Here is a 26,594-nt window from a genome sequence, read left to right as displayed (position 1 = left end):
GCCTGGTCCCCGTGGGAAATGGATTTTGAAAACTGCCTCTCGCTCATGGTTGAGTCTTCCCTGCCTCCTTGCAACAGTCCGTCAGCCTCCCATCGTCCCGTCGGACCTGATACAGAGGCCAGCCTTTTCTCTGCTGTCCTGCTGCTGCCGTCCTAGCCCAGGTCGTCTTCACCTCACATCTTCCTGCCTGAAAACATTCTCCTCAAGGCTACTGATCCAGAGAATAGATTGCTAATGAAATGTTACCACTCTCCTTGGAATAGAAAAAGATTTTCTTAAATCCTTACACTGTCAGTAGTCTACTACCTCTTCAGTCTTAAATCCTTACACTGTCAATAGTCTACTACCTCTTCAGTCTTCCCACTGCTACTCCTTTATGGGACACCTCCGCTCAGCCAGGTTGTATACCAGTGGGCCATGCACAGAGGCCCAAAAGAGAATAAAGAGAAGGGCCCCGTCTCGGGAATCACACTGCCCTGCCTCTGAGTCCTGACTCTATCACTTTCTGAATAATGTTCTTTTCGACCCCTTCTTTTAACCTTTGGGGGCCTTCATTTCTTCATCTGTAAAATGAGATACCTACCCGTCCAGGCTGTTGATTTTCCTGGGGATTCAATGAAATAGGTAAGATGCCCAGCCCAGTATCTGTCACATAGTAGGTATTCAAGAAATGTCCAGTTTCTTCTGCCTTCAAACAAGTCTCATCTACTCCTGTTTCTGCACCGTGGTATCCATTAATGTCTTATTTGAAATTTTCTCTTCTCTGTCTAAATTGTGCCCATCTTTCCTTGCTCTGAGCACATACTGTACTCACTCTCTGGGCCCTTCATTTGTGAAGGGCCCATAGTGAGCCCATGCTCACTAGCAATTTTTATCAAATTTATTTAATCCATCTATTTCAAAATGGTCTTGAGGTAGCTCATTAAAATGGTACATTACTATAACTAGGAAAATAGAATTGAATGGAAAGAAAGAAATTTAAAGATTTTATTTTTTTATTTGACAGACGGAGATCACAAGTAGGCAGAGAAGCAGGCAGAGAGAGAGGGGGAAGCAGCCTCCCTGCTGAGCAGAGAGCCCGATGTGGGGCTCGATCCCAGGACCCTGGGATCATAACCTGAGCCGAAGGCAGAGGCTTTAACCCACTGAGCCACCCAGGCGCCCCGGAAAGAAAGAAATTTAAAGACAAGGGAAATAACAAATATACCAACCCCGAGAGGACCAGGACTGTGACCTTCGTAGGAACTAGTGTTTACTTAATACAGTCTTTGGAAGGCAGAAGAACTCTTCTGAAATTTGGAGTTTCTAGAGGGAAAACAATCAGAAAGGACCCCTTGGTGGTTGAGAATCACTTTTCTCGTGCTTCTTTGCTTGGTCTGTTGACTACTTCTACAATTTGGCAGTGGACTCTGAGTAGCAATTTTTTTCCATCTCCTGTCCCTCAAACCCAGGACAAAATAGGTTTTAACCAAATGCATATCCAATTGCACTAAGGGTCTTCAGAAGTTGGCTCTCTAGGCCAAGCCTTTTGTCCAGACTCAAGCATGTTTCCCAGACCATTGAGATTCTAGTGTATTCTAAACTTACCCAGGGTATCAGGATATTCCCAGCTTTACTGCCCTATAATGTTAGATATATTTTTTATGCCTACCATAAAGTTCCCGGGCTGTAATTTGTAATGACTCATATAAGGCAAGAAGTAATTTTTTACAGCTAAAATTTCTTAATTTATCCATTTATAGAAGAGAGCCCAGACATTGTCATTATGGATGTTGGATAGAGAGTGTTTCCTGCAGGTGACCTAACCAGTGTCCCCAAACTTTTTTGATTGGCTGTCACTCCTGGCAAAAAGTCTTAAGGACTCACCCCTTATATTTGTGTATATAACAATTTGTGAACAATTTATTACAATTAGATGCTGAATATCTACAAAAGGACAATCCCACACCTACTGCGCCCCTCCCCATCATTACCTTCGGAAGTCGCCTTGTGCGTAAGCCCATGTGAGTGTACACACTCATTCCTGTCATTAATATTTCAAGGCACAATATGTACTTAGGCTGAGTCAAGTTCATTATTTACAATATGGGGTGCAGATCCTATGTTAAATAGCCTCTTTAATAATTTCGAATTTGGAGCGCTGCTTTATCAAACCTGATTAGCTCATCACCATGTTTACTTTAGAATGTGGATGAGAAAGAGCTTGCACAGGACAGAGACTGGTGAGCCCTGCCATTTCCTTGGTGTTTGCTTATACTCACCCTGTTAATGTTAAACCTTCAGTCCAGAGTATCCTTGCAGGGGGTGTGGCTTTAAACCACTTACTCCTTTGGGCCAGAGAGGGAGGGTGTTTACATAAAAACTCAACCGTGTGGGTCCTAATCTACTTACCTAAGAACCTCGAACAAATCACAGTACACTGAAGGAGAGAGAGCGCCGGCCCAGTGGCTCCTTCTCCCACCACATCTGGGGCAGCAGCTCCATCCAAAGCCCACACCCGCCTTCCTTCCCCACCCCAACCAGGGCCAAGTCTGTCAGCCTGTGGCAAAGGTTTCCCATCCTCTCCTGGAACATGGATGTACAGTACAGTTGTGATCGAGCCTGATAATAGGTTTTCCTTCTGCCCCTGCAGGAGGACAGATGCTGTCATCCATGAGAAATGGCCTTACAGGACAGTCTCTGACAAAGGGATGCTTGGTGTTGGCATTTTTTATTTGGGAGTCTCCCCCCAGGCACGAGCTGATGACAGTGGGAAAGCCTTAAGCCTCCCTGGCTTTCTTTTTCTCTTCACCAAGGTAGTCTCAGAGGTGAAGAGTTTAGATAGCAAACCTATAAACCCACATTTATGAGGCATATAAATATTTCTCAGAGTGACGTTCCCTTTCAGGGGAAGCTGCTGATGTGCAGTGGGTCTCTGATAAAGAGCTTAATGAGGCCTCCCCCTCCCCCTGCCCCGTGCCTGGCAGCTGAGCTGGCGGGAGAGCGGGGGACCTCACGGCCACTACTAGCCCCTTCTCCTCCCCTCACTCAACCAGGGGGAAAAAAAAAAAAAAAAGAGCAGGAGGTCAGATCTTTCTGGAAGGCCCAGGAACCAGCCTCTTGAGTGGCCATTGTGGTAAAACTCAGGTATAAGCCAGGTCCCTTTAGCCTGTAGAGATCCAGAGAAACTCGGTGCCTCTCCCCACTCCAGTTCCTTGGCCTGTGGAAAATCCTGCAGCCTTCTTCAGGTTTCTGTGAATCGCTAGAAACCTCCAGTCTTCTTTCCTGGGCTCCCATTTCCATGGCGCAGTTGTGCAGATTGCGGTGTGAAACTCAGCCTCTTTGAGTTCCCCCAAGAAATAAATAAATAACCCAGCCACCCAAGCAATTGAGAACAGAGTTGATTTGACCAAAGATTAGGATTGAGGACATGGCTTGTTAAGGGAGATTTATATCCCGTACTACACAGCAAACAGCTTTAGAACAGTCACTTATCAGACATCCCAGCTCTTCAAAGTCATTTGGGGCCGTAATACCAGTAGGAGCTTCCCTCTTGGCTCTTCTTATACGTGTTGGTGAAGTCCCCTCTCTTCACATCAGCTCCCTGCCTCTCGAGAACCAGCGGAACAAATTCCTTCCCTCTCCTTACAAAGCGAGACACAAACCCATTTTTCTTCCTTAAAAGAATTCTGATGCCAGATATTAAGATAATAAAGTTTTTTGCCCCCTCATTACAATCGGAAGGATTTCCATGAAGCCAGTTTCTTTCTGTCTTTTCTTTAATTTAGGAGATATTAGACATCTCACGTCTGAGAAAATTTCAGAGCACACTGCCCTTCCTGGCCTGGATCTGAAGGCAAACTTTGTAAAGGACTGGAAGGAGAATTATTTTAGGGTTTTCAGGCCTTTGGTCTGTCACAACTGCTTAACTGAGCTATTAAGGCACTACGCAGTCCTAGATAGTATGTTAACCAATGAGCATGGCTGTGTTCCAATAAAACTTTATTTACATAAACAAGTGGTGGCTATAGTTTTCCATCCCATGATCTAGAAGAGAGCAGATAGCAGCTTTGATGAAAACAAGGAGAGACGGCTCGAGGCTAAAATTCAGTCTCCTTAGCTAAGCATATGATGCCATTTATCACTTGCTCATTTGTCCTGCTTACTTCTAAGGCAGTCCCCACCTACCTGGCTCCGGCTTAGATGCCCTTCTCCTGAACTTTCTGTCCTCTCTGTTAGCGTACCTCTTAGAGGCTCCCATCATTCTGTTACTTGTCAGCCTGGAGATATCTGATTACCCTTTCAAAAGAATGCCTGATACATTGTTGGTACTCAGTTTATGTTTGTTAAAATCATTTCCGCTTTCTCTTTCCTCCATTTGCCCAGATTTTGGTCAGGGCCAGGGAGTTGAGGGAGATCTTGGGCAGTGAACACGAAGGGACCAGTGGTCAATTCCATGCTCCTCTCTCTTGATCTGCCCTCAGCTTGATAGGAGCTGTTCTGATTCCATCACCAGAAGGAGGAACCAGATTGAGTGGCCTATCTGGGGTCACATCGTCAGTCAGGGAACCCCCAGCCTGAGGCTCTTTTTTGCTGTGTTAACCTGCCTCCTAAAAGGCACCTGTGAATCAGTAATTATGAAAAATACTTTATAATGTTGCAATTGGTTTCATCCTGTCCAAGGCAGGGAACAGACAAAAGAAACTGCCTGGCTTAGTGTTCTGTATGTTCTTATTCTCTTGAGTAAGTTTACTCTGATATAGCGGCCATGTTCTGAAGAGGTAGCGTATTGAGAATTTTGTCAGTGAGATTATATGTTAAATGTCTCAGAAGAGTAACTTATATGGACTCATTTTGTAGTCTCTCCTCTTTAACCTGAGAAATTCTTCTGGGATAGATATAAAGTACAAATTCAGGGTTTTGTACAGCAAGTTTACTTCACAGACACACCTGCTTTGGGAGCACAGTTCTCTACAAGACTCAGTGTGCCTGTTCAAGAGAAAACATGTAAAGAAAAGCACCCCCGGGGGAAAGAGGTGCGGCTGTTGTCAGTGTGTCTTTGTAACTGTGTCTGTCTGTGTGTACCTTAGCTCCTACGATCCTTTACTTCCATGGAATCTTTGCAGACATTCTAGAAAGAGGAGGCTCTCCCTAATGCGAGGTAGGCCCCACACTGCCCACTAGGAGCCAGCCCACATGTCACTTTGGAGCCAAACAGCTGCCGAGTTCCCATTTGATAGTCCTGGGGGTGCTCCTCTGGAACCTCGGAACCACATATCCAGGGCTGGGTCCCCACTCACGTGTGACAGGAATTATCTCTCCTGTTTGATGTTTCCTTCTTCCTCATTCAGCCACCCTTCTAGTGCTGGTCAAGAGGGCCTTAGGTTTGGTCCATCGGAAAGTTTCCTGTGCAAAACACACATTACAAGCCTGTCGCACCATCTAGCCAATATTGTACCTACAAAATGTTAGTTCCCCTATTTGAATTCCATGTAACATGTCTCTGTTGACTGCTAGGAATCTAGCCCTATGCGCGTCCACACCGTGGAGCAGTCAGAAGGAGAAAACATGATCCCCATCCTTGGCGAGCTCCCCATCTACATGGGAGATGAGGCTCAGATCACAAAATTAGAAAGGAAGGCAAAAAATGTGTAAACTCTCTTCCCCAAGAGTAGGCACGATGTGAATTGGTGTGGGTGACAAGCACTAGTCCAGTCATGGGAACAGGCAGGGCACTCTTCTCCAGTCTCTTCGTCTTCACTTTCTGAGTTCTTTGGGCAGCCCTTTCTGCCTGCGCCATCACAGGGACACCCTCAGAATTGTTTGCTTAAATATTAATCTATAATTCTTACTTGAAGATTTCCTTCTATTCCTTTACCCATGCATAACTCATCCATTTGAAATACTTGTACACTTTCTGCTAGAGAAGCATGTATGTTGGTACGCACTAACAAAGATCAGGGCCCTCCTTTACCTTAAAATCTCATTCCAAAAACCTTTTCTGGAAGTTGGCATTTGTTCTGCTATTACGATGCTATCTGTGCTCTGTCCAGTTAACTCACCCTGTGGCCTTGGACTAGTTTTCACTTTGAGTCATTTGGATTTTTCTAGTATTTCTCAGTTACCCTGCAAAAAAGAAAGTCTGTTTAGAAGTTTGACCTAGCCTCAGCCAAGAACCCAACCCAGAGCCTGGATCGGGGAGGACATGTTTTTCTTTTTTTTTAGAGAGAGAGACTGCATGTGTGCTCACACGTGCATGGGGAAAGGGGGAGGGAAAAGAGAAAATCTTAAGCAGGCTCCACACTCAGCATGGAGACTGAGCTCACGACCCTGAAATCCTGATCTGAGCCGAAATCCGCAGTTGAATGCTCAACTGACTGAGCCACCTAGGCATCTCTGGACCAATGAGGATTTTTAAAAATAAACAGCTGTGGCATCTTGGGGAGTGTAAGCTATTAAGCCATCTCTACCACAGGTTTATCCCATGATTTTCAGCAACTTGCCTCTCCTTTCCGGGTCTTGGTCCTCCCCACCACATCCCCCAAGAAATCAGAATTTTAATTTGAATCCTATTAAACCATGGGAGTGTTCTGAGATAACTAAGAAATATAGTAGAGACAACTTTAGAACTGCCAAAGCTCTAATTAAAAGTCATACTGAGGGACGCCTGGGTGACTCAGTCAGTTAGGCCTTTGCCTCAGCTTGGGTCATGATTCCAGGGTCCCAGGATCGAGTCCTGCATCAGGCTCCCTACTCTGCTGGGAGTGTGCTTCTCCGTCTGCCTGCTGCTCTCCCTGCTTGTGCTCACTCTCGCTCTCTCTCTCACTCTCTCTCTCTGACAAGTACATAAATAAAATCTTTTAAAAATAAATAAATAAATTTTATATAGATTAAAAGTCATACAGGAGGCAAAAAGAGAGAGAGTCCATTATAGTAGCTGCTTGGTATAACATGATTCAAATGTCTTTCCTTGTCCTATCCTTTCCTACTTGGACATATTTTTGTATAATAACCAGTAATGATATAATTTACAGTTTTCGTTAACCTATGTAGCTTGTAAAGTGTCACATCAACTACTACACTACTTGAGTTGTCCTCTTCTGATAAATAACCTGGACAGATAACTCTGTTTGCAGTCAAAGCATCATTAGTGATCTGTTGAGTGCTTTTGATTGAAGTAGCCGTGTTCTTTATCAGTATGTCCTACTCGATGAGTACTGAAAACTCTCCTATGCCGCCAGTTTAATAATGAAATGCCTGCAAACGTAATGTCTGGCCTGTTACTTAAAAAATGACGTACCAGGGGGGCACCTGGGTGGCTCAGTGGATTAAGCCGCTGCCTTCGGCTCAGGTCATGATCTCAGGGTCCTGGGATTGAGCCCCACATCGGGCTCTCTGCTTAGCAGGGAGCCTGCTTCCCCCTCTCTCTCTGCCTACTTGTGATCTCTCTCTCTGTCAAATAAATAAACAAAATTAAAAAAAAATGACTTACCAGGGTTTACAAAAATAGCATTTTATATGAATACATCAAGAATATGATCATTAATAAGAAATTAGCATTTAGGGAGAGAGTTCTAGGACACATCATTATGTGAAAAAAGCAAAGCACGGAAGAGTATCTATGGTATGTTATCCTTCAAGTGAAAAAGAAAAGGATATAAGAAAATGCCCATGTATATTCTCATTTATACAAAAATAATAAAAGAAGGATAAATCAGAAGCGAAACTGGGTACATGCAATGGGTGGCTAGAAAGATGTAGAAAGAAGTGGAGAAACTAGAACAGGTTAGTTGGGATGAGGAGGGAGCGATTCTTCTGCATACAATTTTATATGGCTCTGACTCATTCCCCCAAATAAATAAATAATAAAAGTCAACCGGAATGTGGGAGGAATCCAAAATGGAACACAAGCAGTGAAAAATAAGTCTAACTGAATTATGAAAGAATAATATAACCACACTGAAAGGAATAAGGAAGAAAAGAACTAACCCAAGTAATTTAAAAACCAGTATTTTGAGTGGAAATTATAAGCCTAAAGACAAAAAGAAAAAAAAAATAGTACGCTCTAGTTAGTAAATTTGCTTCTCACAGGAGCATGGATTAGCAATTCCAAAATTTGTGCTAGGATTGAACAAATAAGTAAAATATATTCTAGATAATGAGAGCCAGGTTTCTCACTGTGAGAGAAAGAAGTAATAAAGGAGGAAAGAGGGAAAGGCTAGCATGAACCCCGTGGCGCTGGGACTGCAATTGGAGACATCAGATAGGAACTCATGATTTTAATACAGATACATAAATAGTTACAGAAATAAATATAGATGATAGGCAAGTTAGTAAACACACATAGATCTCTTAGCTCTGTCCACTGAGATGCCCTCAAAGCAGTAACACCCCAGTAGAAATGAGCATGCTAATTGCCCAGATCTTGGCTTCTAAAAACCATTCTTCAGTAAAAGAAACCAGAGCTTCTTGGAAAAGTGACTGACTGCGGAGCAGGGGCAGGGAAGGTACAAGATGAGCTGGCAATGTCTTAGTGCCAGAAAGTAAGCAAGTGTTCAGAAAAAGGTAGGACTGGCCGAAAATACACTGGGGAATGAATCTGCAGGAATTCCTACTGACCAAAACTGGAACAATTTGAAAAACAAAATATGAATAATGATCGTAGTAGATTATAACCTGGGAAATAAAATAAATATTCATGAGGTAATACTGATATAAATAATTGGAGCAATAAATAAATGGAGGTGAAAGGACAGTACTTTTCCTCACAGAAGAATTCCAGTTAATAACTACCAAAGGAATGAGAGAACTAGTCAACCACCACCGTCAATATTGTTGCAGGCAGGATCTGGCAATGGATATTAAAGTTGGTGGACAAAAGTTGGAGGGGAAACAGGATATTTGCATAGCCTCAAAGTAGAGCTCCCTCCAGGAGTATATTAATTCCAAAGGTGAAAATAGTAACTTTGCTGTGGATCTGATGTTGACGCGCTGAACAGGGCATGATATCACTTCTGTAGTATTCTTGCAAAAAAATGCATAACCTCAACACTAATGATGTTTTGGATTGTGTAATTCTTTGCCATGAGGGCTGTCCTGAGCATTGTAGGATGTTTAACAGCATCCCTGGCTTCTGCCCACTAGAAGCAGCATCACCACCAACACCCCCTCTACCCCCAGACTCGTTACAACCAAAAATGTCTCCAAGCATAGCGAGATGTCCCTTTGGAAGTAAGCTCCCCCTTGACTAAGAACTACTGATTCAGTCTAACCATAGAAAATATTGGGCAGACCCAAATTGAGGGACAGTCTATAAAATAAAAGACCAAAGGTACACTGTTCGTAAGTATCAAGGTCTTGAAAGATTAGAAGAGGAACTGTGACAGATTGGAAGAGACAAAGGAGACATGACAATAAGTTCAAGGCGGGATCCCGGAATGGATCAGAAAAAGGACATTAGTGGGAAATCTAGTGAAAGCAGAATAAAGTAGTAGTTTAGATACTAGTATTGTGCCAATGTTAATTTCTTGGTTCTGATCATTATACCATGGCAATGGTGAACATTTGAGAGGGTGGGTGAATGGTATATAAACTATTTTTGCAACTTTTACATAAGCCTAAAATTATTTCAAAAGAAAAAGTTTTTAAAAATCTGACACTGATGTTAATAAAATGCAAGCACATTTCCATATTGAACTCTATGACCGTGATATAAGTCTAACTGGTATTTAATATCACTGAGATGATTCCCACCACCTCTAGGGCATTAAACTTGAAGCACATGGGGAGAGAGAGAGAGAGTGAGTGAGTTGTGGTTTGCACCACAATTTGTTTAAATTTTGTCCTAAATTTAAATTTTAAATTTTGTGATAAGTAAAAATTTTTCAAAATGTTCAGTTGATAGTTCAAAAGGAGTAATAGTCAGTATGTCATGTAATATAGCATTTCACTGATTTGGCTTGGATTACGGTTATTCTTGCTTTTCTTTTATTCTCCTCTATGAAAGTAAACCATTTACTTTAATGGCACTTGGAAGGCCCAGTCCTGTTCTTTGCACATGGTGGATGCTTTAAAAATATTTGCCGCATTCCGTGGGCTTGCATCTTCATTGAGAACATCAGAGACAAGCAAATGTGCTTTATTATTACTGTTTCAAATCCTTTGAGTAAATGTTAGAAGAGGTTACTTCATTTGAACTTTTTAAATGTTAGTAGGTTATAATTTTTATACTTTTAAGAACTACCGGGGCACCTGAATGGCTCAGTCAGTAGAGCATACAACTCTTGATCTTGGGATTGTAAATTTGAGCCCCATGCTGGGTGTAGAGATTGCTTAAAAATAATTTTTTTTAAAAAAAAGGGGGGGAAAACCCTCTTAAATATAAATAGAATAAGCATAGTGCAGCCCAAAAGTGTGGTTCTGTAAATCCTATCAGAAGACATCCCATGCAGAATCGGGAATTGTAACAGTGTTCTAATGCAGAAGTAAGAACTCCCCAAAAGCCAACTACAGAGAAACACGCTAATGAGGATACCTGATTGTGAGCAAAGCGAACTACCCTTGTGGTTGTGTTAACAAGTTTCCCAGCCCAGCCAGGCTTGCTAGGTAGGCCTCGCCAGCCAAAGCAGACCCTTGGCTCTGGCCCTTCTTGACCAGCCCAGCACACAGAAGTTGTGCATACACTGATTGTCTCTCATAATGAGACTGACACTTGGCTAAAACTTCTGTCCTGGAACACACAGGTCACTTAACTCTGTTCCAGGCACACAGGCTTCCCTGAACTCTTGGCTTAAAGTCACAGCCTAAACCCGAAACATAGGGTGGATGGAATACTGGAGGTACAGAAGGCATTCCGGTAGTCACAATGCAGGTTTAGATAACACCTAGAGGTACCATGAAAGGCGAAAGCATGACCTAAGCCATTCCCTTTTAGTCTTTGTGGCAGGGGCAACACCTCCTGGTGGTGCTACTCTTTGGAATATCTTCCATTTATGGCAAGTAGGAGTGGGTTCCCATTTGTGATAGTGACATCAGGTGTTCTTTTTACATGTTTCTTATGATCCAAACGTGAATCAATAACAAAAAAAAAAAGTTAAGTAAATAAGAACACAAAGCATGAGGATATGGTAAAAGTTGCAAGGTGATGTTCAAATCATAAAGATTGTGGAAGTGATCTTAACTTCAGTCTTCCACCCCTGACCCTCCTTTCTTCTTCTCCATCTACCACCTACTTCTAAACATCAAGAGGTAAGAGTTCTTAAAGTACATATATAATGGGCTGCTTTCTGTGAAAGAAAGAAAGAGAAATAAGAGAGCATGGGTGCCTCTGCCTTTCTTCACAAATAGAAGCATAAGGAGGACAAATCCAAAACCAAGGGAGTTGGTTACCCGTGAGCCATGGAAGGGGTCGGGGTAAAAGAGATACTGCAAGGGAGGGAACAACGCTTCTCTGAGTTGACTTTTGGAAGCATGTTAATGTCCTGCATATTTAAAAAATTAACAAGGATGGGAGGGAGGAGCCTAAAACTAAAAGCGAGTGGACACAAATGAACCCATTTATTTAGATGAATACCATAACTACACTGAAGGGAGAATTAGGAATGAGCCCAAGTGACTTAGAAACATGGTGTTAGATTGTACACTCAATCTTAAGTTGGGAGGGGAAAATTGCACATTTTTTTCTGTAGTGGCCTATACAAATAGTTCTGAACCTATTTAGATATCTTCCAGGCCTGAGCAAATTAGTAACTGAGATGACGTTCTTGAGAGCCAGGTTACCAGCTGTGGAAGAAAGCACGTGCAAATTCAGAATGGAGGAAGGCAAGAAAGAACTCTGGGAGAGTGATTAGAATTGGAGGTGTTGGTATAAGCTCGTCATTTCTAAAGCATGAATGTGTACATGCTTACACCCATGTACAACACATGTATGTGCATGTGCTCACCTATGTATGTGTATGTTTACATGCTTGTGTTTCCTAGCACTGTGCACTGAAAGGGCTTAACTCCCCACGGTTTGCCCCCCAGTAGCAATGAACAAAGACGCTCTAGGAGCAGTGGCCACACCTAGCCCCCAAATCCTGGTCTCTATAACATTACCACTAAAAGAAACCAGAGCTCCTCAGAAAAATGGCTGGGACATGGTCGATGCAAGACAAGCCTGAAACACCTTATTATGTCAGAAAGGAAGCATGTCCTCAGAAAGTATATGGGGCTCAAAGGGGTTCCCACTTGTCAATCAGGGACAATTTGAGCTCCAAAATAATGAATTAGGTATAGTAATGACGATAAGCCATTGAGAAAATGGGAGCCGATGAGTCCATACCATAAATAAATACATAAGTTCAAGGGGGAGAAATGCTGAGTGACAGGTGATAAATGTGGAAGGAAGAGTGGAGTTGGAATGCCATCTGTTTGCAACCATGACAGTGAAGCTGAAGCCAACAAGAATCTTCAATGGACGCTAAAGCTGAGGGGAAATTTTCATCGGGAGCTGTATATTCGCATGGTCTTAAACTGTGTCTTCAGTTGCTTACTAGTTGCAAACAAAAACACAATACCTAGTCAGGGAGAGATCAGACGACATCTTGACGAGTGCTCAAAATTAATACCACCAAGGAGAGACAAATAAACAATGTACACCTCCAGACAGGGTTCCTCTGAGGAGTACACAGCAGCACTGAGGTAGAATTCTGGCCAGAAGGGCAGGTCTTAAATCTAAGTATGAGAAAGCACTAGAAAAAAACAAAACTGAGTGGGGAAAAAGGTGGCAGGGGACTCTGTTCTTCAAAATGTCAATATAAGAAAGGCTGTGGAAATAGTCCAGGTTAAAGGAGACTCAACAGAAGACAATTAAATGTAATACTGCGTCCTAAGCAATGTGATATATTGGAGCAAAACCCAAGCCGAAGTCTATATACAGGACATTATTGGCTCAATTTCTAAAATTAGAATACGGACCATGTCAGTATTAAATTCTCTGCAGTTGAAAACTACTATGGTTATGCAAGAGAATATCCCTGATACTTGGGAATGCTGAAGTACTTGGGAATAGAGGGCCATGGTACACTCAAGTTCCTCTCAAGCGACTCAGAAAAGAAAGCTCTTGTGTGCCCATGTGTGTAAAGAGAGAAAGAGCGCACGAAGGCTGGAGCATATGGTGTGAAATGTTGATGATGGGTGTGGGAGGAAGGCATACGATGTTCTTTATTCTCCGCTTATTCTTGCAACCTTGGGATAAGTTTGAAATTAGTTCCAAACGAAAAATCTTACAAATTAAGAAGAATGGGCTCACTAGTGATGACCAAATGTTTTGCATCCCTGAGAGAGTCTTCGCTGAGCCCTAACAGGGCCATAGTATGTGGAGGTCCAGGCTGGGAGGGGCGGACTCACCATTGCAAGTCGGTGTGGAATCAGTGCTGTATTGATCAGTGCTGGCCTGCGGGTCTCCTGGCCTCCTAACACTGTTCCGTGGAATCCAGCGGAACCATGCCCCATGCCGCTGACTTGGTTGAGTGCTCCCCAGACGCTAGTCTATGTCCATCTCTCTCAAGGGCAGCCAGAAGATCTGGGCACCAGCCCCTGTAGGGACCACGGAAAGCAACACAGACCCAGACTGTGATCCACAGGCTCGGACTTGTTGAGCTTAATAGAGCTGTGTAGTTTTCGTGCCCAGAGTGCGATTAAGTTTTTAAGTTCATCATCCCAGAGCTTTTAGGCTCGATACTGGCATTGAGAGACTTGGGCAGGAAGATAAAAATAGAAAACCAAGGAGCTAAATCATGAACCTCCCTCCACACCCCACTGGTGATTTACCCAGGTGTTGGCAGCCAGAAGGACATGGCATTCTTTGCGATAAATCAGAAAATACGCATACCATTAGTTCCATCACAGAAATTAGGAATTCATTAATAGAGAAGGTAGTTTCACCAAAGGTGTGCGTGTGCGTGCACACCTGAAAATACCTAGAATAACTTTTAGGAAATCGGGTTTTCCGAATCTTCCAGTTCAACTTGTTATTCATCCACTTTTTTTGGTATTCACTCCCTCCTAGGCAAACAGTAACAGGCTCCCCCAGGTTTTTCACCTTTTTCCGAGAAGAAGTTTTCATTAAAAGAATGCTATCTTTTTTCATAATTTTTTCCTGGGATTTGAGGGAAAGGCATAATTGTGTTTGTAAAGCACAGTAGTGGGAGGACTGCACAGAACCAAGGACACCCTGAGTGTCTCTCGAACTCCTAGGAACAGGGAAAGAGAACTGTCTCACGTGGTCTTCAGACACTACAGCACAGAACCACCACAGTGAGAATGGGAAGTCAGGGAAAATTCTCTCCTCAAGCAGAGCTCTGTGAGGCCTTGGGGGCAGTGAAAGGAAGTGGTAGAAGGCCTTTTACTTGCCAACTAAAATAGGCCTGACCTGAAAGAGGCCTGAGACGGCCCTTTGGGGCCAGGCCAGCCTAGACCAACCGACATGTCTGCTCTCTCCCCGTCTCCTCTCATCTGTAACGCCCCTTTTTTGGCTGAGGGGATAGGGGCTTTTCTCAGTTTTAGGCTCAGGATGTCAGCCAATTCCTGTCCTGCCTGAGGAGGTTTATAACAACTATTCTAAAAGAATGGTTGGAAGAGGAGGCTTGGCCAAGCAGGGCAAGGCCCACAGTGCCTGTTTGCCCAGCTGCATAGTGAAGACAGACAGGGGAGGAAGGTGTGCCTGGAGCCCAGGCTCTGGCATTGGATTTGACTCTAGGCCTCTCTGGTCTTTGTTCTGCACAGAGAGATGGCCACCCACTCTTCTCCGTCAGCAGTTACCGCTTGGAAAGGGAGAAGCAGGGACATGTCTTGAGTCCTAAAAGCCTTTACATGTATCTCATTACCAAAAAGATTGCTTAGGGGCCCTCCCCCTATGCAGCAATGTGAGAACGGGACTTTACCCCCTCTGGAAGCTTACAGAGGGCAGCCAGCACTTTCCCTTTCATCACAACTGCCTTTGAAATGCACCGATTTCTTTATTAGTTTTACTCAGGTACAGTTTTCAAGTATTTTGTTAGAGTGATAAGCTGAGGCTAAATCCATCTGGAAACCAAAGCCTTTGACAAAATTCTTTTAAGTTTCTCTAAATCAGGATCTCCCCCAGACTCAGAACTCAGTCTACCCTCAGAGTGCTCTCATTATCTTCTTAGACTCATCTAGTTCTTGGCACTCCTAACTCCGTGGCATTCTTCTCAGACACTCCCGACAGTGCCAAGCTCTGTGCCCTCAAGCGTGGACTTAAGCCCATTTTTGAGTCCTGACCTACCGTGGCCCTTGTTTTCATCTACTCAGCCAGTGTCCACACAGATGCAACACAGATGGCCTCACGTAATACGACGTGATCCGTTCATGCCTTAGTTCCATGTTTCTGTGTTGTCTCTGTGTCCTGTTTACATACTAGAAGCATGTGTATATGTTGACGTATAAAGGAAAAACTCAGTTCTTTGCTTTCTACATAGGGAAAAACTCCGTTCTTCCCTACTGTGTTTCTCGCCCAAGTCTCCTTTATTACCCACGTGAAACATTTCATTTCTGACACTTCTGGTCACCAAATGCGTGGACATTTTTCCACATCAAGCAGTTCCCTGCGACACCAGCTGGATGTCCTACAATTTGACTCAGTTCTGACACTGTTTACGTGCAGACAGCGTCCGCTCATGCAGGTTAAGGGTTCAGTTCCACAAGACCCTCCCTCAGTTGAGACACCAGCCACCTGGCTATCCACCTGGTCTTCTGACCATCTGCTGTAGATGGAGGTTCCCTGACCCCCTCCTCAGATTCGCTGAATTGCTGGAACAGCTCCCAGAAGTCAGAAAACATCTTACTTACTAGATCACAGGTTTACTGGAAAAGGCCGTAACTCAGGAACCTCCAGGTGGAAGAGATGCGCGGGGCAAGGTCTAGGGAAAAGGGCGTGAAGGAGCTCCTGGGCTCTCTCTAGGCACACCACTCTCCAAATTTCCACGTGTGCGCCAACCCGGAAGCTCTCCAAACCCTGTACTTCAGGGATTTTATGGAAATGTCACCACATGGGCACGATGAATTGTGAACCCTATTTTTGGCTTTTCTCCCTTCTCAAGAGAATGGGTGGTGGGACCGAAAATTCCAAGCTTCTAATCATGGCTTGATCTTTCCAACCCTTATCCGGGATCCCACCCAGGATCACCTCATTAGAACAAAAGACACTCCTGCCACCCAGGAAATCACACGCTTTTGAGGAGATAGGTATCAAGAACAGGGGTCACAGGCCAATATTAGGACAAGAGATACTCCTAGTATTCTTATCACTTGGGAAATTACAAGGGTTTGTGATTTTGTTTGCTGGTAATGAGGGCCAGAGACCAAGATATGTATTTTCTCAGTGTATCTCAGGGTATCCGTTGAGCAACTTGGGCAAAGTCAGTGCAGCAAGTCAGGAAACTGGTTCTTTTTTTTTTTTTTTCCCAAGATTTTATTTATTTATTTGACAGACAGAGATCACAAGTAGGCAGAGAGGCAGGCAGAGAGAGAGGAAGGGAAGCAGGCTCCCTGCCAAGCAGAGAGCCCGATGCAGGGCTCGATCCCAGGACCCTGGGATCATGACCCAAGCCGAAAGCAGAGGCTTTTAACTCACCGAGCCACCCAGGCGCCCCCTGGTTCTTGAACCCACACCTTTTAACCTCAAAGCTTGTACAGTGTGTGTGTGCCACGAACTGTATCCATCTTCATTTGTTCATTATTGAATTCTGAGCTCCTAGAGTGGTGCCTGGCACAGGGGAGGCATTTGACAAGTATTTATTAAATGAATAAGTGACCAGTTACTATGACAGTCTCAGGCCCGCCCCTGAGAGCTAAATGCTGGCCCCGTAGTCTTAGCAGCATCACAATGCTTACAGCCAAGACGACTCGGCCTTCTACTGATGACTCACCGATTTTTGTAGCCATTCTTTCTCTTACTACGTTTTTATTTTTGTTTTTCAGATTTACCGTTAGCTGGTAGTGGAGGATGTTAGGGGTTTTCTAAAATCCTGGTTTGTCTTGTCTGATTAATCCCTGGGGTGGGGTTTCAATATTTTATAGCTTTTGGATCTCTTCATCCAGTGGGACTGGTCGACCTACCTTGCTGACTATGGTCAGCCCAACTGCAAGTACTTGCGAGTGAACCCAGTGACAGCTCTGACCCTGCTTGAGAAGTGAGTACACAGTCCAGTGGTCTCTGTTGGGAGGTGGAGAAAGGGCATGGGGATCGGTGTCAGGGATAATTTTTTCTTGGCCAATACCTTCCAAACACAACAGAGAGGACTGTTCTTGGAGTTGCCGTAAGTGCTACCTGTAGTCTCCGCTATTGGATTGGACAGGCTGGCCTTCCTCTTGTAGCCTTTTAGCTCCTGAGCCCCAAGAAGCTAAGGCCAAGTATGGGTCAGGTGGACTCTGGCAAGCCCTTGGAGCTGAATGGGGCAACATCTCTTTAGCTAAACATGACAAGGGAAAAAAGGAAGATGCCTTAAGGTTGGGTTCAGGCCACCTGGTGAACAGAGTGAGACTGGCCCCAATCATCTGGGGACAATGGGCAGAAGAGCCCCATGAAAGATGGCTTCTGTGGTTTCTAGCAGAGAAGTTCCTGGAATGCCTGAAACCTTCAGCAGCGCCATTCCCATTCAGTTCCCCCCACCCCGACCCCCAAACTCCCTGTCAGATTGAGCCTTGTGCCGACCGTCCCAAGAAAGCTGTTGAACAAGGTGTCTCATTCTTGCTCTGGGCAGTCACTGGCCAGCAGAGGTGCTGGGTTAGACATCTCCAGAACGTCTCATGGTTAACCAGTACATCACCCAGATGCTGGAATCTGTTATGCAGCCTAGCTCTGGCTTTTCCTAACCTAGTTGAGAGCTGGCAGGCCAGAGACCAAGATCCACGTAAAAGGGAGGGTTTTTCTCATCATCACACTAGTTAACTGCCAGTTTCTTTGAAGCTTCTTAGAAGAGTACCCCGCATCTAAGCAGTATGGCAAGTACGTATGTGACCATATGTGAACTTGGGTACATGGACCAGCAGCTAGGAGGTTAGAGTGCAGCCATAAGCAGAGAAAAGGCTAAGGTGCATACTCCCTACTGTGCAGCTATAAGAGTGGGAAGGGGAGGAGTGGAAAGTAAGCAAGAACAGGACACAGAGGAATGTGTTTGGAGCCAAGAAACCAAGAGCCCAGGGTGCAGCTTTCGCCAGACCAAGACAGACTGATGTTTCCATTTTAACTTTGTTTCCCATGATTCTCTCTCCCAATGACCTTCCTCCCTAGGATATCTAGAGAGTAAGTATATTATTCACTTGGGCCTTTTCCATCACTTTGAGGCAAGTCCTTCTGGTTTCCTCACTGACACTAACGACTACACTAAATCCTTACCCTCTGAGTTTTCTCCCCCCTGACATACTAATCTACTAAACTAGTCTGGTGCCAACTGGCTGGCTGTCTCCTCTGCCCTCGGTCCTTAGAGTGACCCTTGGCATACCAATCCCTATGGGGCTGGAGGTGGTGGCAGTGATTTCCTTTCCCCCATTGGTGCCAGGGAAAAGCTTGTTCCCACTCAGCTTCCTGGCACACTCCATACTCTTGCTAGTGCAAAGCTTGAAACTCGGCCCTGACAGAAGGGAGCTGCTCAGCAGTCTCCCCTTCTCCACCACCTCCTGGTGGTGAAGCCCATGGCATTAAGCTCTGGAACCTACGTCTCCCGGAGAAACCTTTTTATTAGAGGCAAGGCCTAATCCCAGCTGAAATGAGGAACATTTGGGCCTTCCAGGTGGTGTTTAATGTTGTGTTCACTCTGTGTCCAAATGGGCTGTGGGATTCCCTTCCATTTCCTTCTCTCAACAGTCCTTTGCTTGTCTGTTCCTAGGAATCTCTAGATCTCAGAGGCATTGTCTCTTCCACTTTCTGTGGACCAGCAATGGGCTGAAACAGTCAGCCTCTCCGTGGCCTTCTGGAGGTCTGACAGTAACAAATCCGTGTGCTTATCCCCAGCCATCAGCAGGGTTTAAAAGCTCCCTCCCAAACCCAGGAGGGCCAAAGGCCACCCAGATCACCAAAATCCCTACTCTCAGCCTCATAGGAATCAGTCCCTTTACCTGACCCTTTCCTGCTTTCGCCCCAGCCAGATCTACCACCAGAGCTTGACTATCTCTCCTTTTCAACCTGCCGAGGACATTCGGGGAACAGAAGAGGCACCTGGGCCATTGAGAGGTGGCCCTAGCCAAAGTAGATCAGGATCCCAGGCTTACAGAATGGGAGGGGAGGGGAGGAGGGCTCCCCGCTTTGGTTTGGGTGCATCCCAGGGCACAAACCAGCATGCTGTCATCAGCCGTCAAGGCACTTGAATTTATCTTTTGAGTAATCCCAACTCTGGGCCTTAATGGCCGAGAACTCCTAGCCTCTGAGGTTCAGGGACTACCTTCTTCCTCCCTTTCTCCTACCTTATTGGAGAGCTTCTTTTATGAGAGCTGAAAGCCAACTCTGGCTCCCCATCTCTGGGCAGCTTCAAGGAGTCATGAAATTCATGATCACAAAGGACATTAAAATGAATGCCCTATACATGTAGGGAGTGTTTTTCCGCTTCCTTCCTTCCTTTCTTCCTTCCTTGTTTTGCATTGTTTTTCTTTAGATTCATAGCATATTCAGCAAAGGAAAAGGAGTCCTTCTCTGGGATAGATAATCTAAAGCCAGGCCAGTTCCACAGACATAATTGTCCAGTCCATGCATAAGGGACAAAATACAGTAATCATCAGAGCCTGAGGATCCATGTGCTTTCTTTTCAACCAGACTCTGTCACCTCTTCTTCCTCCCCTCCAAGCTCAGTCCTGTACAGGTGGGTGGTTGTACCTTATACTCAGTGTTCTGAGTTTACTTGAGTAATTCCAGTCTGAAGGCCGTTAAGCTTAGATCTGTGAAAGAAGTCACAACTCATCTGTGGCGGTCAGTGTCGGCCCCAACCACACAGCACTGGTGCTCATCAGAATCTCCCAGCCTCGTGAATATAACTGCCCTTGTGGCATCTCTAGCTTTAACCCATTGGCCTCACATCTGCCCCTCTGAACAAAGACCACCACAAAGGGCAAAAAAAAAAAGCCGGGGGTGGGGGGCCAGGATTGGCCAAAGGCCCCTGAAAAGTATGCCTGGCTGTAGATTACCAGGCTTACCAGGTTCCTTCCCCTCCTTTGGACCTGTCTACGTATAGCCCAGGGAGATGTGAAGCCAGAAAGCCAGCCCAGATCCTGGGGAATGGTGGTGAAGACCGCCTATGCCTACCCCAAGGCGAAATTGGTCTGGGCAATGTTCTTAATTCTCTGACACCGGAACTAGCAGTGGGCTGGAGGTCCAGTGTGCAGAGACTGAGGCCAGAGGTAACGGTCAGATGTCAGAGGTTGTGGACTCTGCAGGGATTAGCACATTCCCACGTTCTATCACAATGGCTTACCCAGACTTGGGCCTTTCTGTGACACCACAGCCTGGTCGTGACTTTACTTCCTGGTTAGGTCTTTCCATCTGGCCACAACCATTGGCCAGAACTGCCCATGGTTTGCCCTCTAGGAATATGCCATCTCTGGAGCTTTGGCGGGACCCGGTAATAGAAAGCTCTGCAAAGGTCAAAGGTGTGAGGATATGGACAACCCTCGGGTTCTCAGGGGCTTCTCCTGGCTGAAGTTCTGGCTCCACAAGCGAAAGGATGGTCCGTCTGCTCTCCTCCTCACGATGCGCTCAACCGCCTCGCCATCTCTGGGTCCTTACTCTGAGACAAAAGAGATCGGTCAGGCCCTTAGTTTTGTTAGGGATGGGACAGAGCAACCGGCCAGTGAAGTTTAGAAATACACAGTTACTCATCTCTTCTTCGAATTACTAGCTGAGAGGTTGTTCCCGCTTTATCTTTCAAATACCAGCTCTGAGGTCGCAGCAGGATTTCACGAGCTCAGGAGATGATAAGTGGATCCTGGATCTAGATATTCTGTAAGAACCTGTTGACCCTCAGGGCTTCAGCACGCCCAAGATTCCTATGGGAGCTGCACACCTGGAGCTAGAAGGGAAGGAAAGAGGTGCAGTGGCGGGGTGTGGGTGATCAGGAGGTTGGCCCCTCCATCGCTGGCTTTGGACTCTCTTCCAGAGGTGACTGAGGTTGGGAGGGCAGTGGGTGCCGCAGGACAGCTTCCTGAACAGTAGGTAAGTAGGGGCTTGACAATGGAAATATTCTGGACTCTCAGGTCTGGGTGGAGGTGGAGATGTACGGAGCCATCCCACCTCCCGCCCGGTCTCCTTCCACCATTGTCTCCTCAAACACTTTGCTCTCCTTTCTTCCTCTGTTTAGGATGAGGGACACCAGCCGCAAGAACAACATGTTTGCACAGTTCCGGAAGAATGAGCGAGACAAGCAGAAATTGATTGACACTGTGGCCAAGCAGCTCCGGGGACTCATCAGCAGCCACCACTCATGAAAGCTAGCCTCAGGCCTGCAGAGGCTGCTCACGCCAGCCCCGGAGGCCGGGACCCAGGCCCGGCTGGCCCTGCCTTTGTGCATTCTTCTTCAAAGAGAGCAAATGTATTTTTTTAATAACCTGTGTACAGTATTCGCGTAACCTTTCCCTATAGTAAAAGAGGCACAAGAAAAAGCAAGTACATGAGGTGTTGCTAGGCTGGGACTCTGGGGAAGTCATACTGTACTCTGTAGTGGCCTAGAGATGGTGGTGTCACCAGTCCCAGGACGATGAACCACCGTTCATCGCTGCCCTAGAGCCTAGGTCTGGGGCTCAGGAATGACACAGACGTAATGGGTCCTTGGTCCTGGGAGGTAAGGTGAGTAGGCGAAAAGATAACAAAGTATATCCTGTTCACTCCCGGTGCCCCATTCACCACACAGGGGAGGTTGGTCCTTCCTGATGCAAGGAGAGGACCTGGAAAACGTTACTGTTTAGTGTATGAAAGACCAGCACACATGAAAGACCAGCACATGCGGTTCTGGAAGTTCGTATCTCCCCCATCCACCAATGTTCATCAGCGGGGGGACAAGCATGGCGTGTGGCCAGAGGACAGCTTTACTCCAGTCCCCTAAGAGTGGCCGTTTCTTCAGCCCAGATCTGACCCAGTGCTTTTATTGCTGACTTTTCTGGGGCAAGATAGAGCTGAGTATACAGTGGTGATAATTGGACCCCATGACTAACCGCAGGTTGCTCCACACCAGGAAGAGTTTTATTAGCTCTTGAAAGCCAGTGTGAATGGAATCAGAGCCTCGGTCCCTTCCCTGTTCATCCCATCGTCTTCTTTCAGGGTCAAGGCACTGGGTTCAGAGCAGAGATCAACAGTTATTTCCATAGATCTTCACAGAGAGTCTCAGACTTGACCTTCTTCAATAGTGTCATTGGGTTCAGTCAGATTCTAGAAGCCTGACAGCTGGACAGCATGCCTGTTGAGATGGAACCGTTGTCCCCATGAAGCAGACGGGGCCAGTCACGGCTAGTAGTTTGTCGCCTCTGGCCCAGCGGTCCGTTACTAAGTCATATCCTTGATGTGAAGCTCTTCTTACCCAAGCCCAAGCTGTTTGTCCTCTCCTGAGACCCCCATAGCCATCTTTTGGCCTCATCTGAGAAAGGTTGTCTATAATCCCATCCCGCACATTCTGGAGTGTGCCAAGGGACTAGCTAGCTGGGAGGCTGTGTCCGCTGTCGCAGATGGGCTCCTGACACCTGGTGCAGGGGCTTTGCTGTGAGGTCAGCCAAAGGAACCTGCACTCTAAGACTCTTTGGGAAGGTGCTCCTGTGGCTACCGGCAAACCTGTAATTGTGCATCACCAAACAATGACAAATAAGCCACACAGGCATTTCCAGCTTGGATTAGTGGGAGGAGAGACTCATCAAATAGAATTCTTCACTACCTTTGTCAGCTACTGAGCTGCTTCTGGGGAGGGCAGTGCTTCCTTTTTCATTCCCTACCCTGATCCCCCCAGAATCCCATCCCAACTTGCAAACCAAGGGGAAGAGATTATACATAACAGACATGAGCCTTCCTCAAAGCTGGAGAGGCCAGGCCGTGTGGACGCTCTAGAGAAGCTTTCTAAGGCTTACCTTGAGGCTTCAGTGCTTGGCCCAGGGTCTCAGGAGGAGGGTCAGGGATGAATGCTGCCACCCAGAATGGCAAAAGGCAAGGGAAAGTGGGGGGCCATGGGAATGAGATCCCGGATGCCATCACCCAAGCCCTGGGTTCGATTGAAAGAGAGCAAGAAATGATTACACTAATCTAAAGTCCTGTTGCTTAAGAAAGGCCCAACACACACTCCTTCACTCGTCTCCCGTTTGCAGCAAGATCCTTTCAGATGGATCTTGGGACATGGGACCTAGAACAGAGAGAACCTTAAGCATGTCACAGTTTTTGTCTTTTCCGAGTCATCATTGCTGGTCCGGTCTCAAGCCCGTACCCTGGAAGGACTGCTGTAGAGGAAAAGCAGACAGGGTGGAAGAATGGGGCTTCCTCTGCATCACAGTCACGGAAGTCCCTCTAAGGAAAACACTTACCCAGCTCAAGACTCCTAGGGGAGGACCCTTTGGTGGCTCTCTTCCCTCTCGGTCTGTCTTCAGCCTTCTCTGACGAAACCAACATGCTGCTACTGAGTTGTGTCTAGAGACACACTCTCGTTGGGCAAGGGAAGGTCAAAAAACAGGGACCGGCAATGTCCAAGTTGTTTGAATTGGCGGAGTTGGATTTTTGAGTCTTATCTCCAGACCTCTAGCTGGGCCAGGCCCTGAGAGGACTTGTGCACATGGGGCCATGCCCCTCAGACTCCTAAGACCTGGTCTCAGGCGCCCAGAGATGCGGAAGTGCCCCAGCAGGCCCCAATAGCAGAGCAAGAGCAGTAGTGGCTAGAAGCCTATGGCCTGGGGTTAGCGTGACTCTTAGCCAAGTTCTTGGGGAAGCCAGGTCCATGTTTCGAAAGGGACCTTCTGGGTTGGGACCCTCATAGGTTTCAGTAGTAGTGTAGGCAGCTCATATAGTTTGGACGTTCATAGGAAATCTCTTGGGACTGTGATTGAAGCTGTTGGGGGTAGAGATTGGAACCAGCAGAGTCCCTGTTGACAGGAGTGTCCAGCTTCCAAAGAGTGCTGCCAGAGTTTTCATCGCATACCAGGCCTAGTGGTCTCTCGGCCTCAAAGCCAGCCTAGCTCCATCGCATACTTGACAAGGGTCTGCTCAGCAAGCCCCAGACCCGGGGCTCTCTATCCCCAAGATCAGCAATGGCCATGACCTCCCTCATAAAGCCTCTCCACACTCCCTGGGGCCTGCTACAGAGCTCCCCTCCCGTCGCCTCCCTTCTCCCAGGACTCTGCTCCTGGCTGCTTCAACTGCCTCTTTTTTTTTTTTTCCTTTTTCTTTTCCTTTGCCTGCGTTTGTAATTACTTTTCACTAATGTGTTGGAAATAGCGTTTTTATTTTGCACAAATAGTTGCACATTTATGGAGGAAGTTTAGGAGAGTCCATTTTTAACTCTAAAGGGAACTTTTTTTCTTGAAGACTCACTCCTAAAGCTACCAGTGCAGACGGACCTCGCGGTTCGTGGGAGCCTCCCCTGTGGAAAGAGCATGTTGATCCCTCCTGTACATTTTCCTGTCTTAACTGCTATTAAACAAGGGAGCCTATGTACCTGTTTCAAAAGCCACGGTGTTGTCTTATGGTTTTTTGGTTCTTCCGCCCCTCTCGCACATTGCAGCTGCGGTGGGCGAACCGGACGGCAGCCATCGCACCCCCTGGACCGGACTGAGGACTAGAGCAGGCAAAGGCCCACTGGGGGGAGGCAGCCTACCTGCTGCACAAGGCAAGGAGCCCTTGGAAACATCCCGAACCGCTGGGTTGGGTTTCCCACCGATCCAATTAACACGCGTATCCTCGCCATCGAGGGGAGCACTGGTGTGGGCAGCCTGAGCCCTCCTGTGGCTTGAAGAGCAGCCCTTGCTCCAAAAGGGCTCCTAGTCCAAACAGAAGGAGGATGTAGCATTATCCAGAATGAAGTCGAGTGGGGGAAGGGGAGGAACGAGCCTGTTTTAGAGCCCCATGCAGGGAGGGGACGGGCCTCAGGGCCAGCTGCCCTGCCAGAGCGGGTCTGGTTAGGCAAGACGGTGTGGAGGAAGCTGGGTGTTCTCTAGCTGGGCCCTGAAGGAATTCAGCTCAGATTGTGTTAAGCTGTGGGAGGGTCGCAGGTGCAGACAACGCTAGAGTGAAAAGTTGGCCGGGGTCTGGAGGATCAGTGCAGAGCCGGGGGGCTGGGGGCTGGGGGGCATACACGGGACCATGGGGAATAAGGCCAGAAATGGGGTAACAGCACCCGCTGCGCTTGCCCCCTTGGGACAAGCGCCTGTTTGTGAACCAGGGACAAGCCCTTCAAATCAACCAACTGCCTGGCTCAGAGTAGAGCCAGTCCTCCGGGGGCATCTCCTCATCACCACCACCTAGAACATTCTCTGCCGTCTCTCTGGTGCCAAAACTTCTACTAGCATTCAGGAGTTCTTAACCCCGGGGTTGGTGACCCCTTGGACCATGTGTGTGTGGGAGTGTCCATGGTCACGTGGGTGCCCCGGCAAACGTTCACCCAGTTTTCTGGATAGAAAGTCCATGGCTTTCATCAGTGTCTAGGAAAGATTCAGGACTAAAACGCTGAATGGTAACCAAACCCCTTTGGAAATACAGCTCTCCCGAGGGAAAGCCAGAAGCTCTGAGCCATTACCTCCCCTCTCTGCCTCCTACGACTCTGGCAAACTTTTCAACACCTACGGCTCTGCCACCAGCCTTTTCCCAGAGCTCCCCCACAGGATCCCCAGGTCACACTTAAAAACCAGTACAGCCACCATTCCTAGCTTTCTCTACCCAGCCAGGTCAGGGTGCTGAGGTGGCCATGAGGACCTTGCATCTCTGAGATCGCAGAGATTTATGGCCGGTCGGGGAGATTGCAAACCAGAGGGCTTTGCGGACATGGGAGCCCGCAAAGCCAAACTGAACCTGACTCACCCCAGAACATTCTCTGTAGCTTCTGAGCACTGACTGGCGCAGGGACTAACCCAAGGCCCTATCCAGAGAGGGAATAGCAGCGCTGGCGGGGTTCCCAGGGCAGGGGGGGGTGCGGGCGGGACCCGGGACGGATGTGAGGCCCTCACCAGCTTGCCCCTTTGCTCACGGCGAGGGGTATCTGCACACCAGGTAGATGAGGACCGGGACTAGCTAGTGGGAGATAAGGGGAGGAAGAGAAAGTGCCAGACCCTTTCCTTTCCCCCAGAGGCCTCAGCGTTGAGTTTAATGGGCAGTGGTTGCCGGGGAATGAGAGAGCCTCGGGGCCCAAGGGACCAGAAGACAAAAGCTCTTGAGGAAGTGCAAGGAGGAGGAGGAGAGAAGTGGGGGCCTGGGCATTGTGTGGCGGAGCCACCCCTCTATCTGTTTCAGTCACTGCTGGGGTTAGGGTTACCCTGCACTTGGGGCCCCAGCTGCTTTGTGGGGTCTGTGACATCAGCCGTTGTGATGGTAATGGAGGGGCCTCTCTCATGGGGAGGGAGGGGTGTGCTGGCTCCCCTTCGCCAGCCAGCCCACATTAACTCCCAGAGAG

The 26,594-nt window shown here is 46.9% G+C and overlaps 1 protein-coding gene across 2 annotated transcripts in view; it reads left to right on the top strand.

The window, feature by feature from the left end:
• Nucleotides 1-24,661, top strand: part of EXOC6B (exocyst complex component 6B) — a 619,674-nt gene extending 595,013 nt beyond the window's left edge. For both annotated transcript variants that reach the window (XM_080813943.1, XM_080813942.1), the window contains 2 exons: nt 17,062-17,174; nt 21,327-24,661. In XM_080813943.1, the coding sequence (XP_080670069.1) occupies nt 17,062-17,174; nt 21,327-21,453 (240 nt within the window). In that variant the 3' untranslated portion in view covers nt 21,454-24,661. The remainder of the gene's footprint in view (nt 1-17,061; nt 17,175-21,326) is intronic.
• Nucleotides 24,662-26,594: the final 1,933 nt, after the last annotated feature.

This window comes from Martes martes, assembly GCF_963455335.1.
Source record: "Martes martes genome assembly, chromosome: 9".
Lineage (NCBI taxonomy): Eukaryota > Metazoa > Chordata > Mammalia > Carnivora > Mustelidae > Martes > Martes martes.
This window is presented reverse-complemented; position numbering and strand designations above follow the sequence as displayed.